We start from the raw sequence: 21014 nt of genomic DNA, 5'->3' as shown, positions 1-21014 counted from the left end.
AAAAAATAATAATGTTTCACCTTCAAGGCACTGATAATAGCACAATGTGCTAGTTACATAGTTAGTCGGGTTGGAAAAAAAAAGACAAAAGTCCATCTAGTTCAACCATAAAAATAAATAAATAAAAAATAATATAATACAATCCCATATACCCCAATCCTAGACCCACAGTTGATCCAGAGGAAGGCAAAAAACCCCAGCAGAGCATGATCCAGTTTTTTACAGCAGGGGAAAAAATTCCTTCCTGATCCCCCGAGAGGCAATCAATTTTCCCCGGATCAACTTTACCTACAAATGTCAGTACCCAGTTATATTATGTACACTTAGGAAATAATCCAGGCCTTTCTTAAAGCAATCTACTGAGCTGACCAGAACCACCTCTGCAGGGAGTCTATTCCACATTTTCACAGCTCTTACTGTGAAGAAACCTTTCCGTATTTGGAGATTAAATCTCTTTTTCTCTAGACGTAAAGAGTGCCCCCTTGTCTTTTGTTGACCGGAAAGTGAATAAAAACACCAAGTTCACTATATGGACCCCTTATATATTTGTACATGTTGATCATAACCCCCCCCCCCCCATTAATGTCCTCTTCTCAAGAGAATAAATTCAGTTCTTCTAATCTTTCCTCATAGCTGAGCTCCTCCATGCCTCTTATTAGTTTAGTTGCACTTCTCTGCACTTTCTCCAGTTCCTCGATATCCTTTTTTGAGAACTGGTGGCCAAAACTGAACTGCATATTCTAGAGGAGGTCTTACTAATGATTTGTACAGGGGAAAAATGATATCTCTCTTGAGCCAGTATGCCCCGTATACTGGCACATTACGGAAGACTTATCTTAAAGCGCAGCCCTCCAGAGGCTTCTGTTTTTTACCAGGTCTTCCTTCCGGGTTCATGGACTCCAGCTGTCTGACTAGCTGAGCCGCGATGACGTCACGCCCATGGCACACAGTTTTGAAGGAACGGCAAGGGTATGCCGTTCCTTCAGAGAGCATGTGCCAGTGACACCACCAGATGCTGCTGGCTAGAATATCTCCTAAACACTGCATGTTAAGAAGATGTAGGTAAAAATACGAGAGAGAGAGAGAGAGAGAGAGAGAGAGAGAGAGAGAGAGAGGAACCTGTCAGTTTTTATTGCGGTCTCTGCCCCCGTTAGGGAGATTCGGCCTCTCTATTTGTCCTGTTTACTGTGATCGTTGAAAGTAAAAGAAAATCCCACATTTTGGGTTGTCCCCAGAAAAGTAATAAAACGGGGAAATCTTCCAATGGAAGGGCACTAGTTCTGGTGACTTGGTGGTCCCCCAAAGAATTCCCTTAATTTGCAGGAATTTCCTCTCACTTCCTATTTGGCTAAGGGACAGGATCTGAAATGGGACACAAATAGTAAAAAAAAAAAAAAAAAAAAGAAGAAAAAAATCTGACGGGGGTTATATCCTCCCTTGCTCTATCCAAAGTGAAAACAAAAGTTTTGAATAAAGTTTATTAATTACAGGTACATATATAGTGCCGATAATTTACACAGCACTTTACATTTATATTGTACGCAGGGGGCGGACTGACCATTGGGGCACTCGGGCACTGCCCGAGGGCCCCATGCCACAGCAAGCCTGAGTAAAACCAGGGACAGTATGTAAAAAATTTGTCTCTCTGAAATGTCCCTTACCGACACCCCTTTGGTCTAAAAATCCTGAGATTATAGCTGCCCCACCTCTCCAGTACCTTCTCAGCCAATATAAACATGTCTGTGTATACTGTGTGTACATGTATGTGTATACTGTGTGTGTGTTTGTGTCTACTGTGTGGCCCCATAATCTCTGATTGCCTGGTAGCCCCATAATCTCCTATTGCCCGGGGGGCCCCATGAGTTGTCAGTCCGCCCCTGATTGTACGTTCACATCAGTACCCACTCTCAAGGAGCTTACAATCTAACGTGTTCTAATTTAAGGGATGGCTATAAGGCTCAGATTAAGTGTTAAAGGTCCAGGTAGGGAACTATATTGTAAGCGGCCATAACATCTGAAATGTGCCTTGGGGAAACAAAGACTTTCACTGGTTCTCAGCGCTAAAAAGGCCTGGAGCAGAGAACTACTGTGCCATGCTCCTGGTGCCAAGAACTAATGTACCACCCTGATCGTTCTGGCAGGCTTCAGCCGAAGACATATGGAAGACTTTATAAAAAGGCAGATGAAGGTAGACTTTATGACTTGAGAGCATTTACAATCAGGGCCGTCTTTAATATTGATTGGACCCTGGGCAAAAATTTTCTTAGGGCCCCTCTCCCCCCACGCAATTTCACTCTCCACCTTCTCTGAGACATACAATAAATAGCTGCTAGACTTAAAATCAGTTTACTGTATCAGATCAGGCAGCAATTGCGATTGGTTGCCAGAGGTTACAGCATATCATTACTGCTTACTGACTGGTTGCTAGAGGTTACAGCACTCCTTAAGGCTCACTGATTAGTTGTTAGAGGTTACAGCACATTTCTGCTTGTTGATTGGCTGCTAGAGATTGCTGTACAGTAATACTGATCACTGGTTGCTATAGGTTACAGCACATCTTCTCCTCACTGCAGGGGGGCATGATATACCTACGAATGCTGCCTTTATTTACATATCAATGCAGTTGGCCTCAGCGATTTACATATGCATGTCACCGCTATTTACATATTAATGTCAGTATTTACATGTAAACACAGGTCTGCAGGTGAGTCATCTGTACACAATAGGGCAGCATTAGTAGCAGCACAGGACTAAAACTTCAAGTGACAAGGGAATGTAAACTGGGATAGTTGGCAAGTATGAGGCAGCTGCTTTGGGCCCCACAACAATGACAGGGCCCAGGGCAGCTGCCCCTTTTGCCCTGCCCTAAAGACAGCTCTGTTTACAATATTGCCAGTTTGACTGATGATATAGTACTTAAAGACAAGAAGTATTGTCGTCTTTAATTACTATATCAGGGGGGGGAAAAAAAGGTCTAAAAATGAATATTATAGTCATCGTGCAGGAAATCATTCAACTGGAATGAAGGTCAAAAAGGGTCGGTTTCCTCTAAAGTCCTCAGTTTCGCCCAGACTTCTCTTGCAGGAAAAATGACATTGTTTCTTTAGACAATGTTGCTTATAATACAGAAAGTAACAGAAACAATGCAAATCACCAGAAAATGTGGAAATCCTTAATAATAACAGGGATGTCCAAAGCTAATTTATGGCAGGAAACTGGAAGGTGTCATTAAAGCGGTAGTAAACCCGCATTTTTTTTTTTTTTTTTTTTAAACCTGCAAAGCAAAAGGCATAATGAGCTAGTATGCACCGCATACTAGCTCATTATGAAATACTTACCTTAGAACGAGGCCCCGACATCTCGCCCGATCCACGCCGAGGAAGCCGACATGCTCCCTCGGCGTCTCTTCCGGGTATCGCGGCTCCGGCGCTGTGAGTGGCCGGAGCCGCGATATCGTCACTCCCGCGCATGCGCACGGGAGATTTAAATCCGGCCGGACGAGCGCTGCCGGATTTTCGCGGAGAGAACCCCCTTGTGCGCATGCGCCGCTGCAGTCAGCGGCGCATACCGAGGGGAATATCTCCTAAACCGTACAGGTTTAGGAGATATTTTTTTTACCTACAGGTAAGCCTTATTATAGGCTTTCCTGTAGGTAAAAGTTAAAAAAGTGGGTTTACTTCCACTTTAAGTAGTTTTCGACAGTACTGTTTAGGTTTGGAGTTGTGTAAATCATCAGAACTAAGCTAGGATTAGGCGGAAAATCAAAGCGCAGGGAGGCAGAAACAAGATAATAAGGGTAATCATTACTCCAATACAACGCAGAGATTATTATTATTATTATTATTATACAGGATTTATATAGCGCCAACAGTTTACGTAGCAATTTACAATATAAAAAGCAGACAATACAGTTATAATACAACAAAGACAATAAAATACAAGAGGATTAAAGAGGGCCCTGCTCAGAAGAGCTTACAATCTAATAGCTAATCTAAAAACAGTCTCATGCAAGGCTAACTGCTAATGCTAATAAGAGTGGTCAATAAACACTTATTAAAAGTTGTAAAACCGGCAACATAGAAGGGGGTAATCTTTGAAAAAAAGAGCCCAAAAATGCATCAACAGGTTAAAACACAGCCTTCTCTATGGGTAGCAATGACTCGATCCAGTTCAATCAAATAGGGTCAGGATCCATGTAATAAAGAAAATGCTCCACATAGTGTAAAACCCTAAAAGTCGAATAGCTTAATGGTTAAAAATACAATTACATCATATCTAGATTATTATACCTTTATATCAATTTTATCTTAGATTATCACGCACATGCTCCTGATGAGTGGCGTGTCAGCCCGAAACGCGTAGATGCAGTGTTTCTACCTATTTACATCTATTTTAAGCTTCAACACAACAACCACATCTACAGGTTCAGTTAAGACCATAGGTCCTGCAGGCCCTATCGTCTAATTATATTTTTATTCAACCTTGTTCTTGTGGAACTCTGGGATTTTTAGATTTTTTGATTTTTGAAATAAGCCCTAGTTAAAGTCCTTGTAGGTCTTATTTTCAGGGTAGGGCTTATTTTTTGGGGAAACAGGGTAGGGCTTATTTGGGGGGTAGGGCTTATATTTCAGCCAACACCGAAAATCACGCTAGGTCTTATTTTAGGGGAAACAGGGTAGCTAATTATTTACAACAAGCACAGGTTTTTTTGCTAAAGGTTTATTGGTGGTAAAAACAGCCATGATTTTACCACCTCCAGACCGCCCACCTAAAGTCCACAATAGCTGGAGGAGGCCGTCCACATTAATAAGGCATGTTGAATTAACAGGCAGAACCGCCTGCCAAACACAGCCATTCAAGTCAATGGGGTCATACCGCAACCGAAACATTTGGCTTGCGGTTGTAGCGCATTACTCCCATTGTAAAAGAAAAAAAAAAAAAAAAACAGGCATTCAGGGGGTGGCATGATCGCCTCCTAAATGCCTGACAGCAGCTGCTTACTCGCACTTTGAAAAGCAATCCATCGTAGATTGCTTTTCAGAGAATGGGCTAATGTGAACGTAGCCTAATGCCCCGTACACACGACCAAAAATCCCGCCAGCAAAAGTCCGAATTGAGCTTTTGGTCGGAAATTCCGGCCGTGTTTACGCTCCATCAGACTTTTGCTGGCGGGAATTCCCGCCAGCAAAAGATCGAGGGCGGGTTCTCAATTTTTTCGGTCGTAAAAATTTCCGATCGGAAATTCTGTATCAATTCCGACGCGCAAAATTCCTACGCATGCTCGGAAAAACAATCCGACGCATGCTCTGAAGCACTGAACTTCATTTTCTCGGCTCCTCGTAGTGTTGCACGTCACTGCGTTCTTGGCGGTCGAAAGTTCAGAGAACTTTTGTGTGACCCCTGTGTATGCAAGACGAGCTTGAGCGGAATTTCATTGGAAAAAAAAACCATCCAAGATTTTTCCGATAGTAATTCCGCTCGTGTGTGCGGGGCATTCGATTTTCATCACCTTTATTTTTGATGCACATTTAGCTCAATGTTCAGCCTGGCTTTAATAGATGCTTCCTACCTGCAATTCCCAGCAGCTTGGATTCCCGTACAGCACTCTGTGTTATGTATAGTCTATTCAGGGTTTTTTTGGCATATAATAAACAGCTCCCGAAATATTCTTCCTCCAGCCACATTATCACACAATTTCTGGAATAACAGTATGAGGAGTAATATCAACACTGTAATTAGGTAATATAAACAGCTCTTTATACGGCACCAGTGTGGTGCATAGACGTCTATAAGATAAAGGAGAAGCAAACGGTTAATCACCTTTGCTGGAATGGGAACTGTTTATATAGAGAAACTTCCTTCCATAACTCTACATTATGAGGGTTTTATGACATCCACTAGGGCTGCACTTAGCTAAATCCTGGACATATATTAAGATTCCAATGTGCTGCAGTCAGGGCATGTTACGGGCTTGTGTCCACACCTGTTTAACAACAAGACCGAACACGCCGTCTGCAGCCTCAACATGGCACCCCATGTGCTTTTTTAGAATCTTGTTATCTCCTGACATCTCTGCAGGGCCGGGGTCCACGGCTGACAGAGGTGACCACCTGTTCCCGTTTTTTTGTTTGCAGTGGCTGTGAATAATTTCTTCGAAATCCACAATTCATCTGTTTAAAGGGGAAGTGTGCAGATCATTACCAGGGCAGCCATCAGGGGGGGTACAGCCGATACAACTGTAAGGGGCCCCATCATCTGGACCCTGATGGGTTTACTTCCTCTTTGTCTCCCTGCAAAGGTAAAGCATAATGGGCTACTGTGCATCGCATCGCATCGCATAGTAACCCATTATGTGTCACTTACCTGACACAGGAGCCAGCGAAGTCACCGATGTCCCCTGTAGCCCGGAGCGTCCATCTTCTTCCGGGTGTCGCTGCTACGGCCACTTACAGCGCCAGAGAAGCGATGACGTCACTCCCGCGCATGCGCACAGGAGCCGCCATTAAGGGCATATCGCCGTTAGCACCGGCATGCCGCTAACGGGCGATAGTGCGCCTACGTGCCGCTGTCCACAGCGGTGCCTGTCTTTTAGTAAATATCTCCTAAACCGTGTAGGTTTAGGAGATATTATTATTATTATACAGGATTTATATAGCGCCGACAGTTTACGCAGCGCTTTACAACATTGGAGTAGACAGTACAATACAATACAATGCAAGACAAGGGGAATCAGAGGGGCCTGCTCGTTAGAGCTTACAATCTAGGAGGGAGGGTCAAGTTATACAAAAGGGTAATAGCTGTGGGGGATGAGCTAATGGAGAGAATAGTGAAGTTGTTAGATGGAGGCAGGATAGGCTTCTCTGAAGAGGAAAGTTTTCAGGGATCGCCTAAAAGTGGATACATTTGGAGACAGTCTGACAGATTGGGGTAGCGAGTTCCAGAGGATGGGCGAGGCTCGGGAGAAGTCCTGGAGGTGGATATGGGAGGAGGTGATGAGGGAGCTAGAGAGCAGGAGGTCTTGGGAGGAACGAAGTGGGCGATTAGGTTGGTATTTTGAGACTAGGCGAGTGATGTAGCTGGGGGCAGAGTTGTGGATGGTTTTGTAAGTAAGTGTTAGTATTTTGAATTTAATTTAATTTTGAATTTAATTCGTTGGGCAAGTGGCAGACAATTGGCAGAGATGGGTAGCAGACTCTGTGCGGTTTGTAAGGTGGAGGAGTCTGGCAGCAACATTCATGATGGACTGAAGGGGGGATAGTCTGTTTAAAGGTGAACCAATGAGGAGGGAGTTGCAGTAGTCAAGGCGAGAGATAACCAGGGAGTGAATCAGGAGCTTTGTGGTTTCATTGGTTAGAAAGGGACATAGTTTAGAGATGTTGCGGAGGTTGAGGTGGCAAGCTTTGGAAAGTGATTGGATGTGGGGGGAGATATTTCTTGGACCCACAGGTAAGCCTTAATCTAGGCTTACCTGTAGGTCAAAGTGGTTTGTAAGGGTTTACAACCACTTTAAATGCTTGTAAACATCTAAGGCAGACTTACTTAACCTTGTTAACATGGAGGGACCCTTGAAATAACTTTCTAGTCTCAGGAAACCCCTGCTAATAATTACTATATCTACAGCTCATCATACATTGGCATGATAGTCAGTTAGAAGACTGCTCCTTACATGTGTGACCATTGGACAGATAACCCCTTGTCCGTGGCTCCTTATTTGAAAAGCAAATATTGCTCATTGCTCAAGGAACTCCTAGCAATATCGGTAGAAACCCTAGGGTTCCACAGAACCCTGTTGGTGAAAGGCTGGTCTAGGCAGGTAGAGGCTGTATTATTTACCCTACTCCCCATTCCAGCAAACTCCAGCGCTGTCCTCTTCCCTGGAAGCTCCACCTTTGCGATGGTCCGGTTGCATACAATAACCCTGCACTGAATATGGACGGGACGAGTGGCTGGCTTTCACCTTGAGCATTTTAGAGAGAGGAGGTTGCAGGGATTTGGTCACACGGATAGAGGGAGCCTACTTGAGATGGAATAAGGTAAATAAACAAAAGGTAAAGGTGTTGGCACTACAAATCATCATACATAAAATAGTTCAACATATATAATGATAAATAAATGATAATAAAGCTGCAGCCCCTAACAGATTTTTATTCTGTCTGGTGGTTGTTAAAGATAACCCTTACTTCCTTACAGATACCCGGTTATCACCAGGACAGGAAGTGAAGGGCATATCTCTCCAACAGAGCCCCAAATAGCACTAAAGCCTGCCAGAGATTTTAATCCTTCCCCACTCTACCCGAAACTAGGAAAAAAAAAGTTTTGGTTTTTCATACATTTTAAAGGTTGAAAAGAACACTTGCCTTGGAATTTACAAAGAGTGTCAAAGAGACTCATTGGAAATCTTTCCCCGGTCTGTGCAACAAATGCTGCAAACTTGGGACAAATTCACGTAATGTCAGTAGGATACAGGGCCGTCTTTAATATTGATTGGACCCTGGGCAAAACTTTTCTCGGGGGGGCCCTCCTCCCCATGCAGTTTCGCTCTCCACCTGCTCTGAGACATACAATAAATAGCAGCTAGACTCAAAATTTTACTGAATCAGATCAGGCAGCTATTGCGATTGGTTGCCAGAGGTTTCAGTGTATCATTACCGCTCACTGATTGGTTGCTAGAGGTTACAGAACACATTACAGCTCACTGGTTAGCTAGAGGTTACAGCACATGATTTCTGCTTGTTGATTGGTTGCTAGAGATTACTGTGGATATGATCTCAGGGGGGCATGATATACATATCAATGCTGCCGGCCACCTCTATGTACATATGAATGCCAGTAATTTACATGTAAACACATGGTCTCCAGGTGAGTCATCTGGGACACAGCACAGGACTAAATCCTCAAGGGGCAAGGGAATTTAAACCAGCATAGTTGGCAAGTATGAAGCAGCTGCTTTGGGCCCCACAACAATGACAGGGCCCAGGGCAGCTGCCCCTTTTTGCCCTGCCTTAAAAACGGCCCTGGTAGGATATATATGAATCTGCTGCAGAACTAGCTCGGGAGGTTTTCATTCTTTCTTATCACCGATATGGCAGTATTTCTTATTAAATGTATCGCAGCCATAGGACCACACATAACAACTACATGAATTTGTTGCACACAACTTATTAAAATTAGAAAAGAGGTTTAACCTTAAACTACGCAGAGGGTTATTTACTGTAAGAGTGGCAAGGATGTGGAATTCCCTTCCACAGGCGGTGGTCTCATCGATAGTTTCAAAAAACTATTAGATAAGCACCTGAACGACCGCAACATACATGGATATACAATGTAATATTGACATATAATCACACACATATAGGTTGGACTTGATGGACTTGTGTCTTTTTTTCAACCTCACCTACTATGTAACAACGGAAATAGCAGAAAGACTGTTGCAACGCTTTCATTGATTTGGAGCAGGGCTTTCCAATATGCCCATAACACCAGAAAAGTGTTGCAAATGCATTAAAGAATCAACCCCATGGTCTCTGGCTTCAAGGAGCATTACGCTTCATGCACACTGGATGTTTTACCAACTTTCCTAGACTCCTGTCCTCCTGGCAGCAGCGTTTTGGCAGAAAAAAAAACAAAAAACACTTGGTACTTATAAACTCATGTAACGTGTTTAAGCACTTCAAGGGCTTGTTATTTAATTTCAGTGGCCAGAATTTATAATTATTCTGAGCAATGAAATAAATTAACACTCAAGCAATGAAAGCATTTAGTGCTTAGCCGCATTTAGGCACGTCACACATTTGGGTACTAACATTTATAGGTAAAGTTGATCCAGGGAGTATCCAATTGCATCTCTGGGGATCAGGAAGGATTTTTTTCCCCGCTGGAGCAAATTGAGTCATGTTTAAGGCTGGGTTCACACTATCCCTGCATGCAGCTTACAGCAGGGGGTCCGGTGAGTCCCCGTTCACCATTTCAGGTCCAATTTCAGCCCGAATTTTTGGATGAATTCGGACCTGAAACGGACCAAAAGATCCAGAGGGCTCCATTGCAAATTCGCACTGGAGCCGCAGCAGAGATATGTGAGCCGGTGTTCTGTCAAAAACTGTCCGGCCATCGGATAGTGTCAGCCCCGTACTGCGCAGGTGCAGCGCTTGCACGGTACGGAGGAGAAGGAGACACCAAAAGTCTCTGAAGATGAACGGCGCCTGCGCACTGAGCACCATCCAAGTGGACATACGGTAGCACATAGTAACAGGGCTCGCTCTGCTATTTTTTATTCTAATTCTATGTCCACTTGGATGGTGGGGCTTGAACCTGGACTCACAGCGCAGGCGCCGTTCATCTTCAGAGACCTTTCGGCGTCTCCTTGTCCTCCGTACTGTGCAAGCACAGTACAGGGCGGACACCATGCGACAGGGGACACTATTCGACACATCACCGTCTCCATAGAGAGCCGGTAAAAATCTCCTGCTATTGCGAATTGGATGCGGGGAACACAGTCTTAATTTAACTTTTTTGCCGTTCTCTGACTGTGGGTATAGGATTGTGTATATGGGATTGTTTTTTTTAATTGGTTGAACTAGGTGAACTTGTGTCTTCTTTCAACCTAACCATAACTATTTTTTATGACTCTGCTGCTGGACATAATGGCTGTGGAGCTTTTTTCTGCCTTCTAAACTCCTCTAAACACCTATGTGTGCATCGACACAGGGGCGGACTGACCATTCAACCACTCGGGCACTGCCCGAGGGCCCCAGGCCACTAGGGGGCCCCATCAGGGTTGCCAGCCTCAGTAAAACCAGGGACAGTAACAGTACGTAAAAATCTGTTTTTTTTTACATCTGTCTAAAAATCCTGAGATTATAGCTGCCCCACCTCTCCAGTACCTTCTCAGCCAATAGAAACATTTCTGTGTATACTGTGTGAACATGTACGTGTATACTGTGTGGCCCCATAATCTCGGATTGCCTGGGGTCCCCATAATCTCCTATTGCCCGGGGGCCCCATGAGTTGTCAGTCCACCCCTGCATGGACACATGGCTAACATGCAGGGGAGTTTCGAGGCAGGTCAAAAAAAAAAAAAAAAAAGAGAACCAAATGCCTCTAGGAGCAGTAGAGGAAAAAATGTTGAGCGTGCATGATGCCTTAGGCCGCGTACACACGCGCGGACTGTTCGCCCAACCTTGTCCGCTGAACAGTGTTTGGGCGGACAGTCCGCTCGTGTGTGGGGCTTCAGCGGACAGTTTCAGCGGACAGTTGGCCGAACAAGGTCTTACGGAAATTCCGAAAAACTGTCCGCTGAAACAAGGTTTCAGCGGACTGTTCGCTCGTGTGTAGGCTTGTTCGGCCAACTAAGTCTCGCGCATGCTCAGAAAGGATTTCCACGTCGGAAGGTTGCATTGCAGTGTATAGGACGTCGTATTTTGCGTCCCATCGTACGTGCCGTTCACGTCATCGCGCACGGTTTCAGCAAACTGTTCGTCCGTCGTGTGTGGCCATGTCCGTCCATGCTAAGTTTGAGCGGACTGTTCGCTCAAACTGTTGGACGGACAAAGTTGGGCGAACAGTCCGCGCGTGTGTACGCGGCCTTAGTGGTTCTTCATGTCATTAGATCAGCCTTTCTCAACCTTTTCAACAAAGAGGAACCCTTGAAATAGTTCTGCGGTCTCAGGGAACCCCTGCTAAAAATTAGAAATCTACAACTCGAGATATAGTAGTGTGATGGTCAGTGAGAAGAAAGGTCCTTACGCTTGTGGTCATTGAAAAGAAATACCTCCTTACAGATAGCTAAAAAGATCAATGGTGTCAGTGGGAACATATCTGAGAGACAGAAATTGCCCAATGCTGAAGGAACCCCTAGCAACCTCTGGAGGAACCCTAGGTTGAGAATCACTGTATTAGAGACTGCAAAGAAGATCAGCAAGACACAACTGGCTTGCGATTTTACTACCATATTTATCGGCGTATAACACGCACTTTTTCCCCCTTAAAATCAGGGGGAAATTGAGGGTGCATGTTATACGCCGATCCTCCACTATTTTGGAGACTCTGGGCGGCTTTCAGCCGTGTTCGGCCCTTCTCGGCGGCTTTCGGTCGCCTTCGGCCCTTCTCAGCGGCTTTAGGCCGCCTTTGGCCCTTCTTGGCAGCCGAAAACCGCCGAGATCGGCCGAAAGCTGACGAGAAGGGCCGAAGGCCGACGAGAAGGGCCGAAGGCGGGCGAAAGCCACCGAGAAGGGCCGAAGGCCGCCGAGATACACAGCACATCTCGGCAGCACCATTTTTAAAAATAAAACCTGAAAATAAAACTGACAAGGCTGAAAATGACACTGACAAGGGGACAACGATGGACAAGGCTGCATGACAAGGCTGCAATGATGGACAAGGCTGCAATGATACACAGGCTGCATGACCAAGCTGCATATGACACTGACAAGGGTGCAATGATGGACACGGCTGCATGACAAGGCTGCAAATGACACTGACAAGGGTGCAATGATGGACAGGCTGCATGACAAGGCTGCAATGATGGACAGGCTGCATGACAAGGCTGCAATGATGGACAGGCTGCATGACAAGGCTGCAATGATGGACAGGCTGCAGGAAAAGGCTGCAGTGATGGACAGGCTGCATGACAAGACTGCAATGATGGACAAGGCTGCATGACAAGACTGCAAATGACTCTGACAAGGCTTCAGATGGACACTGATAAGGCTGCATTGATGGGCATTTAAATGTAAGGTTTTTTTCCTTAAACTTCCCTCCTAAAAGATTTTTTCCTTAAACTTCCCTCCTAAACTTGGGGTGCGTGTTATACACCGTTAAATGCGGTAATTAGAAAGCACAGTCTGCATATTTACAGTAACAAACAAATTAAGCTACCGCCATATCCATAAATAATTACAAACTAAATACACAAACAAGATTTTTGCAACTTTAGCCAACACTTTTCGACTTACAATTTGTTGGTCTCTTTCGCAAATACAGTATATCTTATAAAGAAACTATAGATGCCCTTTAAAAAGGAATTTGTTTTCTTCATGTCAGACACGGTAAATGCCTACCAGAAGAAAAATAACCTTTGCGATTTTTCCCTTTAAGACATGAAAATACAGTCTAACGCGTTATTGTCGCAGATCCCTCCCATGTCATTGGGAGAGGTCGATTTCCTTCCTGAGCCAAGATCACACAGGGCTGCTTTGGGTCACCCTGTCATTAATTGTCACAGCCGTTTTCTTTCTCACAAACATAAAAAAAAAAAGCAGCAGATACAGGGAGGAATTTGTTCAGGCAGCTTATAATTATTGCCCATTCGGCAGCCCCGGAGAAATCCAGCCCGTCTATCTGAGCACCAGATGTTGGCTGGAGCACTGGAACAATTACAGCTTGCTGAGGCTTTCTATGAAAAGAGAAGCAACAATGTGCTGCGCATTACAAGTCAATCAGCTTTCCCGTCTCTGACTTCAGTGTTAAAAATAAATATCCACATAATCTGCTCAGCAGTTCCATGTTATCATAAGGTATGCTTTCCAATGGCGCAGTTCTTGTGGAGCCAACATTACCTAGCCAAGCTTTACAGTAGGTAAAATGTAAACATAAGCACTGCCCAAAAATTTGTTAATTTTCGTTTCATTCATTTTTCGATTTTGTTTTTTGGTTTCGGGGCCATTCGTTAAGAGCGCAATTCATGAAAATCTGAAATTCAGAAATCTGAAAAGCCCGAAAAAAGTCTAAAATCAGAAATAATACCTAATAATAATAACTTAACTATTACAGGTATTGGAATTTCCTTTCAAAATTTGGATTTTAGTGAACGTAGCGAAAATGAATTTTTCCGAAGTTACAAGTTATCCAAAATGTTTGCGTTTACACATTTTTTTAGAATTTACGAATTTTTGGAACATTCAAATTTATGAAAATTCTGAAAAGTTTGTTAAATGGGTCTTCCGTTATTCAGATATTTACAAATTAACTAAATTTGTCAAAATTCGTTAAAAAAAAATAAAAAAAATAAAAACTAATTCGGAACGAAACGAATTGCACACGTCTAGTAAAATTATCTCTTTGGAACTTGAGCTTCAAAAGAAAAAGGGAACTTATGAAAGTTTGTTAAAAATTTGTTTCAGCCATACATTTCCCCCAAATGAACTGGATTTTAGCGTCCATCCATTACAGTTTCAGAGCCCCTTCTATAGGAAAGGTATAGCGGAGCTCGAGACGGTTCAAAGAGGAGTGCCTCTAAAAAGGGAAAGCTCATTTTGCACCCCAATGTTAAACTGGGTATATATTTATTTATTTATTGCAGGTAGTCCAAATTGCTGTCAATTTCCAGAGCTTACAATCTAAGGTCCCTAACTCACAAACTAGGGTCAATTTAGGCAGGAGACAATTAACCCACCAGCAGGTCTTTGGAGTGTGGGAGGAAACCCACTGAGGCACAGGGAGAGCATACCATGTCCAGGCAGGTAGTATATATATCAACTCTACAACAAAAGAGCCCAAGGGTGGTCATGCACAGGCTGCGTGGTACAAGCAACAGGCCCAAACCAAACGTGGCTCACAGCGATCAGTGATGGGGAGTATGACTTGCATTAGAACACTTGTTGGTTTTTACCTCTGGCTGTTTCATCCTCTCGATTTGTCCTGTTTACCATCATCATTGAAAGTAAAAGAAAATCCCCAATTTTGGGTTGTCCCTAGAAGGGTATTAGGGGTGAAATCTTCCAACAGGGTCACTAGTTCTGGGGACACGAGACTCCCCAAGGAATTCCCTTCATTTGCAGGGATTTCCTCTCTCTTCCTGTTTGGTTTGGGGACAGGAAGTGAAGGGAAACCTCCGCAATGGCACACAGATGGCAAAAAAAATGTAAAAAAAATCAGACCTTTGCGCTATCCAAAATGAAAAATAAAAAGTTTTGCCTATAGTTCTACCTTAAAGATTCTTTAAAGTTTAGAGGCGCTCATTATCATATCGAAATAAATGCATGATCTCTGTGCACACCGGTCCCAAATGGCCAAGAGGATGGTTAAAAACCACCGTGAGGTTTTTCTATACAATACATATCGGTAGCACCAGATGAGGACTTGTAAAGGTAGAAGGTTTTTTATCTTCATGCATTCATTGCATGAAGATAAAAGAACCTTCTGTGTAGCTGTCTCCCCAGCGTTGTCCACGAGTGTCTTAGCTGTCCGGTACTCTCCTCCTGATTGGCTGAGACACCGCAGCGGCGCCAGTGGCTCCCACGCCTGTCAAAGTCAGTTAGCCAATCAGAAGAGAGAGAGAAAGGGGCCGGATCAGGGCTCCGTGTCTGAATTGACACAGGGAGCTGTGACTGGGCTCGGGTGCCTCCACAGCAGGCTGCTTGCTGTTGGGGTCACTCGACAGGTGGGAGGGGCCAGGAGCAGCGAAAAGACTTTTGAACAGTGGTTTTAGACTTAAATTATTGTTTTTCTTGCTGCTTTGCACTGCAAACCAAAATTGTGAAGATATGCTGGGATGTAGAAGCTTCCTACATAGTAACCAGATCACTTACACAAACATCATTACTTTACTATTGGATAGCAAAACGCCAATTGAATAACCTTGCCAGTTCAGTGCCATCTTTCTACTTTCTTAAACATTCAGGGTTTACTGATTCGGTTGAACTCCTTTAGACCTTCTCACCATAATCGGTTTGGTCATACTGTCTTAATGCAAAAAAAGTTAATATTTTATGATATTCACATTTAGTGACAACGGTCAGAGCCAGTGTTTAGATAGCATAAAGTCCAAATATTTGAATAAAAAAAGAATAAACTGCGCATTAAAAAAAAAAAAAAAAAAAAAAAAATATATATATATATATATATATATATATATATATATATATATATATATATATATATTTTTTTTTTTTTCATAATAATAATAATATATATATATATATGTATAAAATATTATTAAAAAAATATATATATATATATATATATATATATATATATATATATATATTTTTTTTATATTTATTATTTTTATATATTTATTTATAATAATAATAAATATAAATATATATATATATATATATATATATATATATATATATATATATATATATATATATATATATATATATTTTTTTTTTTTTTTTTTTTTTTTTTTTTTTTTTACGGGACACAAACCATGGATAGTCATAGCAGTTATGTAAACTCTACCTTTAAGGAGCAATATTTCATAGGGGTTCATTTCATGAAGCATACTTCTAGGGATTCATACAAATACACACTGCTAGAACACTGCTATGCACCATCACAATCAAAGTCTGAGGGATTTATATTTATAGCATGCATCTCTACAGGATTCCAGCTGTGACGTATCATCACTAGAATTCCCTGACTGCCACAAATGCCACAAGCATTCCAAAGCCAAATGATAGTGTCACACTCTCCTAGGAATACCACTTAATGCACACCCAACTAATAATTGTGGGGTCCAGTTGTGGGAAAATGAGGTTTGTTACTGTGGCCCAGAAGCGTTGAGTGTGGTCACAAGCTCCGGCAAGCAATGTTCACCACACCAATGGGAGGCACCCACACACACACACAACTACGCAATGTATATAAAGCTAGCTGTAAGGACTTTGGAAACTCTGCATCTTTCAGCATGAGATGTTATCAAGACAAAAATGATCATTCAAAGACAAGTAATACTAATCTATCAATGGTATGCAATGGTAAGTGAGAGATACCCTCATGACCGGTGGGGTGTTTCTGTTGCCGAAATCCAGACAACAGCCACGAAAGAAGTCACTTGACTTGCCCACCCACCAACATGCAGGACAAATGTAAACACTTGACGGGGGTATACACTTACAGCAAGTCACGACATGAATGTTTGACAAAAAATGTAGCACCTTTATCTATTCAGTTTTAAAGAGGATTGAACAAGGACTGAATACATTGATAACCGAAGTAGATAATAAATTGTACAGATCATATTCCACCCTCCCAACTGTTGGTGATCCTTAGGTTCCAGATTAAGTTGCCAACTTGAGAGACCCAGAACGCCTACACTTAATTAGATGCAATTCAGCTAAATTAACAAACTCCAACAATCTGCTTCTGTATTTTGAATGACTGTAACAGAGCATGGCAAGAACATATCACAAGGGTTCATGCTACAATCCTACACAAGGGTAATGATCTCAAACTGCATTGTGCAGGCACAGAATTCACACTGCTAGAAAAAGATGAAGGCTCTTACCATGGTGGAGCCAGGCACAGCCAACTTGAGGGCTTGCTTCTTCAGTTCTGCCAGCTTGGCTTGACAATACGGGCACCATTCTCCGACCCCGAGCCTCTCGGCGTGTCCCAGCTCTGATAGAGCGGCTGCCCCAGCCCCCTCGGGAGGGGGACGACTGCCCTGCAGAGCTTCATCCACAGAGTGCAACCTTTTCCTGGGTGCTGGAACCTCCCTGCCTGGGAACCTGTCAGCAATCTGGAGGAGAGACGTAAAAAAGCAGTCAGACACAAGCAAAAATATATTGATTATATTAAAAATCTAAAAATACAGGTGGGTCAACGAGAAGCCCTACTACATCTGTGGAATTACAAGTCCCGTCCCAGCACGACCGACGGGGGCTGCACAATGATCCTGCCTTTACAATGAGTTGCCAACTGCTTCCAATTTAGAAATAAGCTCAGTTCGAGGAACATTTGTCCCCGAACCTGAGTAAATGAATAGGAACCGTATAAAGCCTGCCAGATCCAACTACCATATATATATTTTTTTCTCTTTAAAGCATTTATGGACTACCGCTAAACCTTTTCATTTAGGAGATGCGAAATATTAAAAAAGGGGAATATTGCAACTTTTAGCCCCCGTACACACGGTCGGAGATTCCGGCAACTAAATCCGTCGGATTAATTCCGGAAGAGGTCCGGACGTGATGTTGCATGCACACAGTCGGACAGTCCGATTGTACATAACGAGATGACGTTATATTGTTACGACGTGACTACGTTCAGGCTAGTAGCCAATAGCTTTGGTCTAGGAATTTGATCTGAGCATGCGTGGCACTTTGTCCGTCGGAGTAGGCTACACATGATCGGAGAATGTCCGATTTTGTCGGAAAATTTTACCGGCAAGTTGGAAAAGTTGGTCCGTCGGATATTCCGATGGAAAAAGTCAGATGCAGACCACATACAGTCGGAATATCCGACAAAACGGTCCGATAGGAAACATTCCGTCGGAATCTCCGACCGTGTGTACAAGGGCTAAGAGAAGTTCAAGTCAATGTCTCGCGAGACTAGGAAACCAAAAACAAGGCACATGGTTGAGCATCAACATAGACATACAAAATTCACTGCACTACAGTTTTTTTTTTAATGACAGAATATACGTATTAAAGCCTGCTACGAGCAGCAGTACAATGTAATAAGAGCGATATGCGATCCTACAGTACAGGCACACAGTGGAAACGACTAGACTAAATGTTCTAAAAGTAGATTGCGACTTAGTTGCCCAGCTTCCAGTTTTGATGGAGAAAGCAAAAAACTTTTGCATCTTACCAGCCGCATCTGGTTGGTATACGCCGTCCTGTCCAGCACAGGGATCATAGCTGCTCACAATCCTTAGCTAGCCTTAGTGAGTCAGTCCATGGAAGGGAGGACAAAGCCCGATCCGCATAACCAAGAACTCTCCAAACTATCTCTCCGATGTTTACAATGTGCCCAGCACGTTCTAAGTGATTTCCCCATCCATGATCTCTCTTTTCAGAAGGAAAAAAAAAAAAACTTTCCAAATTGTAGGTATGAGCTGGAGGGTCGGCGAAGGAGGAGCCTCCTCTGTGCTGCTCAGGACAGACTAATCAGGAGGGAGGCTGTGAAACTCCATCAGCAAAGGGGAAGCGGGTGGGGGGGAGAAGAGGGAGGGAGGGGGGATGCAGATTATAGTCATGATATTTTACGTTCCCACAGCAGTGCAGGTCCAGCGCAAGAGCAGGAGGGGATGCCCCTGTGCTGGTGACACGGTGCCCCGGCTTGTTAGTTTACTTTAGAACAAAATGAGTGTAAACAATACATCAAGACAGCAGGGGCCAGTCTGTATTGACTTTGTACATCCGATACGTGTGGAACTTTTTTTAAAGTGATTTTGCATTTCAAGTGCAATAGAACTGATGTATAAGGAAGACCATTTTTGGCCACCGCGCCCTATTGCGACTCAAGACAGCTGCTAGCCAACAGCCTTTGGATGGGAATCGATTGCACAAGTTAGAATCTGTCACTATTCTTCTTCGCCAATATTAGTGGCATCAACTGATGCTCTGCCCCCCCGCCCCCCCCCCAACCTTCCGTACTGGTGTAAACTTGTACGTTCGGCAAACTAAACCTGGCAGAATTTAGGAAGTCCTAAAAGCCGTAGACACGAGCGATTCGTTTCGTACGAAAAACAAAAAATTTGTACGAATTTCCAAAAATTCGTACAACCGTACGAATCCGAAATACAAAATTTTAATGCATGCGAATGCCATACGAAATAAAAAATTTTGTTTACGAATTTCAGATTCCAAAATTCATAATGAAAATTCGTAATTGTTTTGCGAAAAGTTGACGAACCTAGAAAAAGTTAAAACCCAAGGAAGTTAGTACAGGGATGGTGGGAACCCTATGGGAATTTCGGATCCAAATTAACAGAATTGTGACTGGTGTTTTGTTCACCAATCAGAGGAAGTCAGCACAGCACAGGGATGGTGGGAACCCCTCATAATAGGCACAGCGGGTGTACACTCAGACCCGGGAACTCAGTACAGGGATGGTGGGAACCCCTCATAATGGATACACAGCGGGTGTACAGACCTGAGAACTCAGCACAGGGATGGTGGGAACCCCTCATAATGGGCACATCAGGTGTACAGACCTGAGAACTCAGCACAGGGATGGTGGGAACCCCTCATAATGGTCACAGTGGGTGTACAGACCTGAGAACTCAGCACAGGGATGGTGGGAAACCCTCATAATGGGCATAGCGAGTGTACAGACCTGGGAACTCAGCACAGGGATGGTGGGAACCCCTCATAATGGGCACAGCGGGTGTACAGACCTGGGAACTCAGCACAGGGATGGTGGGAACCCCTAATAATGGACACACAGCGGGTGTACAGACCTGATAACTCAGCACAGGGATGGTGGGAACCCCTCATAATGGGCACAGTGGGTGTACAGACCTGAGAACTCAGCACAGGGATGGTGGGAACCCCTCATAATGGGCATAGCGAGTGTACAGACCTGGGAACTCAGCACAGGGATGGTGGGAACCCCTCATAATGGGCATAGCAAGTGTACAGACCTGGGAACTCAGCACAGGGATGGTGGGAACCCCTCATAATGGGCACAGCGGGTGTACAGACCTGGGAACTCAGCACAGGGATGGTGGGAACCCCTCATAATGGGCACAGCGGGTGTACAGACCTGATAACTCAGCGCAGGGATGGTGGGAACCCCTCATAATGGGCACAGCGGGTGTACAGACCTGGGAACTCAGCACAGGGATGGTGGGAACCCCTCATAATGGGCACAGCGGGTGTACAGACCTGGGAACTCAGCACAGGGATGGTGGGAACCCCTAATAATGGACACACAGCGGGTGTACAGACCTGAGAACTTAGCACAGGGATGGTGGGAACCCCTCATAATGGGCATAGCGAGTGTACAGACCTGTTAACTCAGCACAGGGATGGTGGGAACCCCTCATAATGGGCACAGTGGGTGTACAGACCTGAGAACCCAGCACAGGGATGATGGGAACCCCTCATAATGGGCATAGCGAGTGTACAGACCTGATAACTCAGCGCAGGGATGGTGGGAACCCCTCATAATGGGCACAGCGGGTGTACAGACCTGATAACTCAGCACAGGGATGGTGGGAACCCCTAATAATGGGCACAGTGGGTGTACAGACCTGAGAACTCAGCACAGGGATGGTGGGAACCCCTCATAATGGGCACAGTGGGTGTACAGACCTGAGAACTCAGCACAGGGATGGTGGG

The 21014-nt window shown here is 44.0% G+C and overlaps 2 protein-coding genes across 2 annotated transcripts in view; both read right to left on the bottom strand.

The window, feature by feature from the left end:
• ABCC1 (ATP binding cassette subfamily C member 1 (ABCC1 blood group)) overlaps positions 1-21014 on the bottom strand; it is an 852279-nt gene that overhangs the window by 357190 nt on the left and 474075 nt on the right. The window lies entirely within an intron of this gene.
• LOC143925184 (kinesin-like protein KIF26A) overlaps positions 1-21014 on the bottom strand; it is a 128552-nt gene that overhangs the window by 79531 nt on the left and 28007 nt on the right. The window contains exon 2 of the mRNA XM_077449789.1: positions 17231-17464. Coding sequence (XP_077305915.1) covers positions 17231-17464 — 234 coding nt within the window. The remainder of the gene's footprint in view (positions 1-17230; positions 17465-21014) is intronic.

The sequence above is a fragment of the Lithobates pipiens genome, unplaced genomic scaffold (assembly GCF_037356315.1).
Source record: "Lithobates pipiens isolate NorthernLeopardFrog02 unplaced genomic scaffold, aLitPip1_a1.2 Scaffold_22, whole genome shotgun sequence".
NCBI classification, from domain to species: Eukaryota; Metazoa; Chordata; class Amphibia; order Anura; family Ranidae; genus Lithobates; species Lithobates pipiens.
Note: the sequence above shows the minus strand (reverse complement) of the source record. Positions and strands in the feature narration are given on the sequence as shown.